The 10997-nt window shown below is 34.6% G+C and overlaps 2 protein-coding genes across 4 annotated transcripts in view; one reads left to right on the top strand and one right to left on the bottom strand.

Moving 5' to 3' along the window:
• Positions 1-2142, top strand: part of LOC111434477 — a 3256-nt gene extending 1114 nt beyond the window's left edge. Inside the window, exons 2-4 of one of the 3 annotated variants that reach the window (XR_002708954.1) lie at positions 656-816; positions 965-1117; positions 1866-2142. Coding sequence is in view for 2 of the 3 variants with exons in the window: in XM_023071887.1 (XP_022927655.1) it covers positions 656-806 (151 nt within the window). In the remaining variant the exon portion in view is untranslated. The remainder of the gene's footprint in view (positions 1-655; positions 817-964; positions 1118-1865) is intronic. The other 2 variants (XM_023071888.1, XM_023071887.1) reach the window with 2 other exon arrangements.
• Positions 2143-5439: 3297 nt separating this feature from the next.
• LOC111434537 (TIP41-like protein) lies at positions 5440-8831 on the bottom strand. The gene is made up of 8 exons (XM_023071958.1): positions 8527-8831; positions 7621-7806; positions 7093-7183; positions 6684-6800; positions 6505-6564; positions 6362-6403; positions 6069-6197; positions 5440-5723 (listed from the first exon to the last, which is right to left on the bottom strand). The coding sequence occupies exons 1-8, from the start codon at positions 8664-8666 to the stop codon at positions 5613-5615; spliced, it is 876 nt and encodes a 291-aa protein (XP_022927726.1). The 5' UTR covers positions 8667-8831; the 3' UTR covers positions 5440-5612.
• Positions 8832-10997: the final 2166 nt, after the last annotated feature.

Below are 10997 nucleotides of genomic sequence, written 5' to 3'. Positions count from 1 at the left end.
TTTTTTTTTTTTTTTTTTTTTTTTTTTTTTATTATTATTATTTTGTAGCTTAATTAGATGAAAAGAAATTGGAGAGAATAATCAGAGCTAAGATTTATTAGATATATGGATGGATCTTGGCTATAGATTTGTAGGCCTTTCATTTATTTAGTTAACGCCTGCTTTCTTGGGGTTACTTGTAGAAAGTAGATGAAAAGAAGTGACCACTTCTATTCTATTTTCCTGTATTATGACCACACAACGTGTTCTTCACAGCATCTAGTTGCATATGCTTTTTGGATAAAAGGAAATTGGCGTGGAAATTTAGTAACTTTTTTTAGTGTTCCAGAACTTATTGAACTTGTTAGGACTTCTTAGAATTAGACAAAACATTGAAAGTGTACCAGACACTGTTTAAAGTTCAAACTTATTAGGCACAACTCACCAAGCTTGTAATTCAGCAATTATTTTACTTTTGTTTTTGGCTTTATTCCATATTGACATCTTCTGTCATATATGATATATATTTTTTCCATTTTATGCTTATGACAGAAAATACAACTTCTCTATTCTATAGTTATTAATGGATGTTGCTGAATTTTCTGGGTGATCCGTTTGTTATTATCTGTAGTTCTTTGTTTCTTTAACTGTTATTTTCATTGTTTTCTTACTCTAGGAGCTTGGGAGAATTGGGATGCGTTCAATCCTTTTTGCCCATTTACAGCGTGACAGCAGCATCCTGTTTGACATCCCACCTCACTATTAATGTCAGGGCTTTTTGCGAGCTGTCTCATGGTACCTTCTGCCGTACTTGTCAAGATCGCTAGTGGTCTCTTTGTGAGTCTTGCTTGTTCTAGGACACGCTACATGCACAGTACAGTAGTTTTTTTATCTCTCTTATTGTTACTTTTAGTGGCCTAGATCCTAGGGATGCATTTCAATTGTTAATTTTTCAAAGCAATGGTTTCTGTTTATGGAATGGTAGGTAAAAATAGTCAAACAACACTAAGTATAGGTGATTAGCTTCTCCCACACACAGCATTTGAGTTTGGGATGGAATTGATAGGCAGGAGTGTGGAAGATGGATGATGCTCAAGGACATTCGCTCATTCTGAGCAGGAGGCTGACACAATGTTTTGTAGGTTTTTCTATGTCTTCTTGTGCTTTTGCTTCTGGATAATACATTGGATCCAAGTATTATCCAACTTATATGGAAACTGGGAACCAGGAAATCTAGATGCTTGATCCTTGATGACAATTGGCAGAAAAGTTGCTATGCAACTGTTAATTTCTAAAAGTTTGGTGCGGGGTGGGAGGGAATTCTAATAATTTTTTTGAAAATTATTTCTTTTCTTACTAAATTATTTTTTTTCTTTGTATTCAAGTTCTACAAATTGTTAGATTTGGATCCCATGCTTTATCATGCTTTGATGACATTGCCCACGTACGTCCAATTTGCCATACATTATTTTACTTGCGATCATTTAAAGAAATTGCTGGCGATCATTTAAAGAAATTGGTGTCAGATTGCTAAAATGATAATCATAAAAGTTTCAACTAAAATTGGAAACCCTTGCGATCATTTAAAGAAATTGCTGGCGATACCATCTCCCTTAAATAGACTAGAAGTTTCTACAGTTTTATATTATTGCCTTTTTCTCGTTAAGACACAATAGTGAGAATGTCATGCTTATTTCTTCACTTGTAGTTATACATTATGTGTAAAACTTTTGTCCTTCTGGCTGATAAATCACTTAGGTGCCTGTTTCATGGGTCCAATCATTATCGTTGTCTTGTATTTTGGCACAAAAACACTTAGAAGATAAGAAGATGATTTAATTTGTATACTTTTTGATTGCTTCTCACAGCTGCGGTGCCCCTTTCAGGTACTTAAAGTTCAATGGGATTAAACACATCTATGTGCGGCAATATGAGGGTGCAGGGGACTCTTGAAGAGTTGATACATCAGGAACTATGGTCTGGAATAGGATAATAAGTGTTCTTTATAATCAGAACTGGGATTAAAACATTTGCTAGATACTCATGGTCGAGCTGTTATTTCTTGTTCATCATTGTTCACAATGTCTGTGATTGATTTACAACTAAAAAGAATTTTTATTTGACGTAGTCTCAGTCAAATAGTGGATAATATTCTAAACTCCATCTGAGTGTTGTGTTGATACTAAACTTTGAATTTTCAGGGCCTATACTAACACTTGCTAATTTGCAGAGGTTGGATAGGTTGCAATGAAACTTGCCCTCGGTAGCTTTCCTAACTTTTGGATCGGCCAACACCTTTTCCCTTTGAACCATGTGAGTAATGCTGATGTTTGTTGAGTTCCAAATTGAAACTTTTTTTTTTTTTTTTTTTTTAAATTCTTTGTTGTGGGATGGGGAACGAAGCTTTTATTAGCAAAAGGCCCGACATATATGGCAGATAAAATATCCTCTTCCAAGCCCATAAGATCCCACAAGACTCTTAATTGGCAAAGATTTTCATTAGCACCGAGTGGTTGAGAAATCTAAGTGGATTCTATAAAATTTCATGGCACCACTCAATCCCTTGGAACTCTTTGAATTCTCTCAAACCAGGTCTCCAAACTAGAGCCCTTGCTGCATTAGTCTAGATGGTTCTCGGATGCCCATTGAAACAAGTTCCCTCCCACTATTCTTGAGAAAACATCAGCCAATATCCCAAATTTGGAGGAGCTTATTCTAGCATAAAGCTGCAAAAATGAACATGTAGTTAGGCAACCTCTTTTGAACTCTATAAGTGCTCAACCTTTCTTTGACAAAGACCCAAAGAAAAAATTCACTTTCTTAGGAACTTCCACCTTCAAAATGAGACACTACCAAACTGTAAGTTTGCTACAACCACGTGCCCTCATCAAACTAATGTGCAAAAAATGATACAAGCTTCTGGGTGCAAATACTGGAGCATAGGCAATCTTGGGTAAAGAGTTACTGTGATCTGTCAATTCGAAGCCAGCTGCATGGTGATTATCCATTAAAAACTTATTAGATAAAAAGAATTAGGGTAATTGTTGTAGTGTTAGGACAAGCAGCCAGTGTCAAAAGGTGAATGGGATTGCGAGATAGAAGTCCCATTCTCTTGGAGAAAACATTAGTTTTGTTCTATTAAGTAGGCCCTTTTGTGGGTGGATGATATATGAGTATCCTCTTATGGATTCCTCTACCATTACAGGGAAGTGGGAACTTGTTGCTTTGAGAGGTCACTTTGTGAATGGCCAAAGGGATTGAACTTACACAGGGTCTACCATTTTACGTCTTGAAAAGGAAAAAGACAGTTTAGCCAAGCATCAGTGAATAAGATTTCTTAAGAATATTAATGGGTATGCAAAGAAAGATGTACAGATTTGTTTCGATTTGGATCTGTATGGCTCTACTGAATATAAATATGTGAAGTTCTAAGTGCCTTAGATACCAAATCCAATGAAATCACTGACATGACAATCCTTCGGATGTGCTATTGGTACCTGTTGAACTGGATAGCAAGTAATTGAGTGCAGTGGTTTCTTTGCCTTGTGGTGTTTTCTTTTGGTGATAATACACAAATAATGTGGCTAATTATTATTAGTATTTTTGGTGCTATCCACATTTTTTTCGATGGGATAAATGTTCTCTAAAAGTCTGTCTGTGTCTTATTTTGTTTGTTTTGATTTCATCTGTCTCTACCCATTCTCATGCTCGTAGGTTGATTGGAAGTCAGGGAGTATGATTTGATGGAAAAATTAAGGATTTTAGCTTGAAAATCCAATAGGAGTTAGGCAATTCCTCTTTTATACAAATGAGGGGGGAGAGAAAGCTCTCTCTATTAATGCAAGTGACCTGTATTTTGCTGAATTTTTTCTTGAAAAAATCTTTGATATCTCTAATGATTTCGTTCTAAGCTAAGAAGTGCATATGTTAAAGACAAGACATGGTTTTGTTCTTCATGGTGACTTCATCCGCCATGAGCACTATGGAGAAAAGTTGATTTCAAAGTTCCAAGTAACTCTGGACTTTTTATTTTATTTTATTTATTTTTTTATTTTATTTATTAGAATTTGTCAAGTTCTCTCTACCCAATAGTTATATGCAGCAAGTCGTTGTTGTCTTTTGCTTACATTCTCATATAACACCAAATTCAATTTCTCAAATTTTGCTTCAAAACTCTCTTTCGAAATCTCTCTGCCCCTGTTTTCTAACACTTTTTTCTTGAATCGGGGTTAGAGGCTCGAGCATACGTCGCTTGACCGTAGGTGACACAAGAACAAATAGACTTAACTCACTCGTTGTTGAGAAGTGAGTGTCGCACAATCGCAAGTTCGTTGTCATCAAAGTGCGATTGTGAAAAGTAGTATCATTATACAAAATGCCTAAAGGTAGATTTCAATTATTTCGTTAAACTTAAAAATGTTGTATCTTTTTCTTGGAATTTTGAAATTTATTCCAAAAATACTCTTAAACGTTTCAAATTGTTTTAAAAATATCTATTTCTTTAAAATAAAATATAAAAATTGATGTGACAATTGACTGTGAAAAAATTAAAAAACATTAGTGATATTACTTACAAATAGATTAAGGTCATTATTACTCTTCATTTCATTTAAAAAGATATCGTTAAAATCATTAATTTTTACACTGTTGTCACGTCAACTTATGTGAATGATGTTCGATTATGTTGTATACATTTTCCAATTTTTACATATTGATCGTCACTCATTCCAATGTATTAACAAAATTTCAAAGTTCTAGGAGTAAAAATCAAATTCATTTTCGATTATGTTGTATACATTTTCCAATTTTTACATATTGATCGTCACTCATTCCAATGTATTAACAAAATTTCAAAGTTCTAGGAGTAAAAATCAAATTCATTTTCAAAATTTGAGCATAATTCAAACGCATCCTAAAATTCAATGTACTCAATTTATCCAAAAAAAAAAAAAACAATAAACGAAAACTTTGGTTAAAAGTAAGTTTGAAAGTCATCATTAGTTTCTATGTTTAACATTTTCATAGTTAAGACAATAGGATAGGATAGGGTGACAGTCCTAATGTAGCAATAAATATAATCTACCTAAGTGCCCTACCAACCACACAATGCCAATAATTTCCCCTCATCATATGCCATAATTTGTTCATTATTTTGTCCCCTCATATCGTTTTTTATTCTCTTTTATTTTCCATCCCAAGCACCAATTGAGATAAAAGTTGGAAGAATAGAAAGTCACATAAATACCTTTGTAGTTAAAAAGAACTTAGTTTCTATGGTTATAATAGTTAAAATTTCACTCGAAAAGAACTATTTATGAAGATTCTATCGAATCATATGATATTTTTAACTTTTAAAACCATAGAAACTAAATTTTAACCGATCAAATTTATAACTTAACCTTCTTACACAAGTAATGAGAATGGGAAATTTTGAACTCTTTGGTGAGTTCTCAAGTACATTTTACCTTGTTTATGTTTTTGAACTTTTCCAGTTTCCTTTCCACAAAATGCAAACAAGTTTAACGTATCCAACATAAGCCATGGAATACATACTTGAAAGTAGAAGACTTCAACAACAACATGCATGAGGCAATGCTAATTCGACTAGAATGATGGCAAGCCAATTTACATGATTATAGTTTACCAGAAACTCTAAGCTTTTGGGTCTTCTGCATAATGATCGGGAGTCTGTCGCAGATGATGCTCGGATCGTTGTAGGCAGCAGAATCAGTCGGGTATCCTTTCTGCAAATCGTTTCGGTGATTTAGAGAATGTTGATGGATAAAAACATCATCAAATTGTATAAGACAACTGAAATTATGAGCTTATGGAAAGAGGTTAAATAGACTATCATAGCAAGACTAAAAGACTTTGCCTTTTTCTAGCATGTATTCACATTTTGCTTCTAACATGTCTATGCATAATATTATGATTTTGAAATTAAAATCGAGCACGCACGTTTATATTCATTTTCATGATGTTCACAAAGGATGATATTTTTAAAAAGAGAATCTTTCCCAAGGGTTAATATTTTATATATTGAGTTGACACATTTTTCCCTGATACAACAAGCAAGCCAGTGAACTTACTTCAGCTAGAGCTTGAAACTTAGCCTCTCTCCAGCAACTTTCTCGAAGAATTATCGGATTTTCACTGTTGCTAAATACGCAATGCAGGCGAGTGTCCCTTAGTCTCATAAGCACTCCATCAACTCTAAGCTGAACATACAGAGGTAGAGGGGAAGAGAAATAGTGAGCAAAAGAACTAAAATTGTTATTGTCCTAACATTCTCTCATAAAAATGCTAAGACAATGATAAGTGGGTTAAGTGGTTTACAGATTCTTAAACAAATGGTTATTAAATGATCAGAAAATCAACTTACCCAGAAACGTAGAAGAAGAAACCAGCAACTTGGCATGACTCTCTAGAAAATCAAAACATAAAAATACAAGCCCATGTTGATATCATAATAATTCAATAAGAACATTATTTTCATACTAGTAACATCAGAATTTGGTAACTTACCACTTTAACTGTTAAAAGTGATATACCATTGTCAGCCAACTCATCCTCATATAAGATTACCTGTTGAGTTCCATGCACAGTTTGGTCATGGGAGGAAAGAATCTACCAAGAGCGGAGGATTAAAGAAAAGTATATACAGAATACTTTTATTTATATGTTCTATACTTTATGATTCCCACCTCATCATAAAAGAGAATAGGCTCCTTCAGCGAGAGTGAGACTAAATCAATTTTCTCATTGCTGTCCTCCCAACAGAGACCATTATTCTCTGCAGATGTTTTCTCTTCTCCTCCATGCTGATCAGAAAGGAAAATACTATTATTGACACAGCAGAATGCAAAGAATACAGCAACAGAGAATGATTGCATTCTTCAGTTTATAAATTAAATGCCCTTGTAATCACATTAGCTATTCAAATTGATGCTGCAAGGCCAAGGAACCAACGTAGAAGGGGGCGAAAAAGAAGAAAATTCCAAACCCCTAAAAGACTAATAGCTCAGAAAATTCCACAACCAATGGAAGTTATTCAAGCACTCGATTCAACCAGAAACCAAATCTTTGAGAGGCATATAGGACAAAAGAACATACCTTCTCTGCATTTATTTCAATTATTTCACTCCCAGAATATGGCGTTGTAAATGTATAATCATAATCCAATATCACCTGTTGGAAAGGTTTGCTGCAAATTCAGCAAATTGTGTCAGACCCTACAATGATATATTCTATCCATCAAGAAAAACTTTCATCAGATGTAGGAAATAATTTACAGAAAAATAGACAGACCGAAGAGCCATAAATTTAATTTATCCCAGAACAAAGTGCCAGTAAACACTTCAATCATTTAATGTTTATCTTTGAGAACTAAAGATACTAGCATTTAAATTCAAAGGGATTAATTGCTATGCATTAGCATCCCTTCAAAGAATCAAGTCCTTCCACCAAGATTTCCCTAAGATGCCTACAGACCAAGACAGATAAACCAAATGGAAGTGGCCCTAAATTTCACCAGCCGCTAAATTATAAACATCATAAAGTAATGTATAACTATGACTTCTAAACATAAATCTAATAATACTTTCCAGCCATGGGTCAACAAGAAAGAAAAATAGTCGCTACCTTCTGAATTTCCATTGTGCAGCTGCAGGAACTTCAACAGGAGGCAGAGCTTCCTTTTTCCACCCAGCTAGAGCATCAAAGGCATTGAAATAAATTTTAATTCCAGTTTCCATATGCTTGAGAACTAACGAACTGTCACCGAACACCATCTCTGGCAAGTGAGACGTCTGAAGTTTCTGCTCCCATCTACAAGCAGATTGAGTGATATTATTCAAAGTGCAACTGTTCTTCGACATTTTTTATTTTTTTGTGCGCATGTCTAGGGAATCATTTCAACTGAAACTACAATGAATAAAGGTAGTCAATTCTCTACTAAAAGCACAAATTGAACCATTAACTTTTAGCAACAACAAAAGAACATCCAACAATTCGTGCACCCTCCATTTCCATTTCTTAATTATACTTAAAATCGATCACTACATCCTCCCTATAGAAGACCTCGGAACAGAAAATAATCTGTGGACGTTCTATTCATGATAAGGAACAATATTATATCCTCCAAAGCCTAAAATCAACAGCAATAGTAGTTCAAAATAATGCTATAAACAGTATTAAGTATGAAAACAAAGCTATGGCTTGACAGCTACAACAACTCGTATCACAGTTTGAAATTTAAGTTACGAATTCGTAGTCAACAGATATCTGCCATCACAAACACATAAACCTACGCTTAGAAATTAAAATTGAAGCACAACTGAGGCAAACGATGCATTTAATTGCAGTGATAACAAGCAAAAAATTCAAGAAAGACAAAAGCGGACTCCAAAGCAGGAGAAACTGTTTGATTTCACAGCGAAATCCATTTCCAGAGTTCGGAGAAGTAAAGAAGTTGAATTTAGAAGGAGCCACCATTCTTTCGAAATCAGCAATAGATATCATATATAAAGAGATAGAAAAAGAAAGTACTGCTCAAAATTGGAGGAGGTAAGAATGGAGCGGTTGTGAGTCTCGATCTCCCAACCATGGATACGGATACCTCGCCGTCCGTCGATCAGGAGCTCAGCTCCGGCGGCTTTCAATTCCTTCTCGTCCAGTTCAACTTCCATTACGACACACAATCGGCGGTGGTAGATTTCGGACCTGCTTCTTCAATTTCTTCCGTCTTTGTTGCGTCTCCGTTCCGCCAGTTCGACGAACAATGGGATCGTCGGGTTGACGCGGGTCCACCTTAGGGCTTATGCTAGAGACGATGTAAGAATTTGTCGAAAATTTTTGAGGTATTTTTGAAATAAAATTTAATGTTTGCAATAAAAAAATATTTTCTCATTGAAACAAAATTTATAATTTAAAAATATTTCTATGGTTTAAAATAAAAATAATTTAAATATTATAGTCCGAGAACGACAATAGTTTATTCTTTAGGTCTAATGTCTGGTAAGTAGAGTACTTTGAAAATATCGCTAACAATAGTCGGATAACGATGTAGCAAAGTTTGTTATCACTTGAAAAATAATCGCAAATATTAGAATGAAGATAGAAAGTTAAGAATATTGTCTTACTCATGGAGTGTCGAGGTCGAGTAGGTTAGTACTATACACTCAAATGACTAGTTGAAATTTGTTCGGTATTCATTTGAATCTATCTTTTTAAGAGAAAAACTCAAAAGGAAGCATGAGCATGCTTTCCAAATAAATAATAAACATCAAATCTTTTGTCGTTTATTTTTTTTTAGGAGAGAAGATTTGATCGATTGTACTCGGGTCAATCATTAATGTGGCGCTAAACGTATCACTTATGTATGGATGTTTCTGTAATTGAATGGTGAATCTAGAGAGAAAAAAATGGATGATGCACAAACCATTAATGGCAAGAATTATATCCAATCACAATCTAATCAAACCGTACGCTTACTATACAGAAACGAGTAAGTTCAGTCAGATAGAAGAAGTATCCCATAAATAAGCCAGAAACGAGTAAGTTCCGTCAGATAGAAGAAGTATCTCATAAATAAGCCATTAAAAAGTACTGTCAAATTTTTTAACGATGGGTATTAGAGTCGAGCTAACTTAGCTTATTGCAATAGAACTTCCGAAGGTTGTTGTTCGGGAAGCTTACACGTAGAGTGCATTCTTCAGAATAATAATAAATAAATAAATAAAGGTTAAAAGTTAACTTGTTTCTTAAAGAAATGAGAAGCTTGGAGTCATGGAAGTCTAGCGGAAAGAAATATTAGAAAGTAAGCTAAATTTATGATACGCGTGTTAGGAATCACTACTCTCTACAATGATTTGATATTATCCACTTTGAGCATAAGCTCTCGTATTACTTACAATGGTATGTTTACTTTTTGATTTTCCCAAAATGCCTCGTACCAATGGTAATGTATTCCTTACTTATAAACTAGATAATTTCTTTAATCAATCAATGTCAGACTCCCTCCCAACAATTCTCAACAATCTAACCATCCTCCCTCAACAATCTAACCATCTTCCCCTCAAACAAAGTAGACCATTAGAGTCTCCCCTAAAGCTTATAGAAACCTTAGACCGTCTCTCCTTAATCCTTAATCGAGACTCGACTTCTTCTTTGGAGCCCTCGAACAAAGTAGATCATTCCCTTAATTAGCCAATGTGGGACTCCCTCCCAACAACCCTTAGCAATCCTTCCCTCGAACAAAGTAGACCGTAGAGTCTCCCCTGAAGCTTATGGAGTCCTTGAACAACCTCCCCCCCTTAATTGAGACTCGACTTCTTCTCTAGAGCCCTCGAACAAAATATACCATTTATTCAACACTTTGGTCACTTTCGGCTACACCTCCGAGACTCGCAATTTCTTTGTCTGACATTTGAAAATTCTATTGACACAATATAGTTAAAGGCATAACTATGTTACCATGTTAGAAATCATGACTCTTCACAATGATATGATATTGTTTACTTGAAGCATAAGCAATGACTTTGCTTTTGGTTTCTTCAAAAGGCCTCGTACCAATAGAGATTTATTCCTTACCCTACATAAATTTATAATTCTTTATACACGAATTACGTGTACTTATTCAATTTGTATTTTAGAGGTGTCTTTTGGAGTATTATACAAAGGATCCATTTCCCTTGTTCGTAACCAAGTAAAGCAAAGCACTTTAAGAGACTGATTCTCCATGTGTGTTCTTGAGTATTATCATAAGCTCATTGACATTGCCAATACCAAATCTACTACTAACCTGTGACATTTGATATAGTTGCAAAGTTGAACTTATAAATTTGAGCAATTTTTCTCCAAAACCTCTTGAAGTGATTTCATTAAACTTTATCATTGTAATTCGCTTAATAGCAGCTTAAAAAGTGCAAGAACTATTTCAACTATAACTTTCATTATGATTCAATTGCATTCTTACAATGAAGAGAGAGAGAGAGAGAGAGAGAGAGAGAGAGAGGGGG

Source organism: Cucurbita moschata, unplaced genomic scaffold (assembly GCF_002738365.1).
Source record: "Cucurbita moschata cultivar Rifu unplaced genomic scaffold, Cmos_1.0 Cmo_Scf00045, whole genome shotgun sequence".
Taxonomy (NCBI): Eukaryota; Viridiplantae; Streptophyta; class Magnoliopsida; order Cucurbitales; family Cucurbitaceae; genus Cucurbita; species Cucurbita moschata.
Note: the sequence above shows the minus strand (reverse complement) of the source record. Positions and strands in the feature narration are given on the sequence as shown.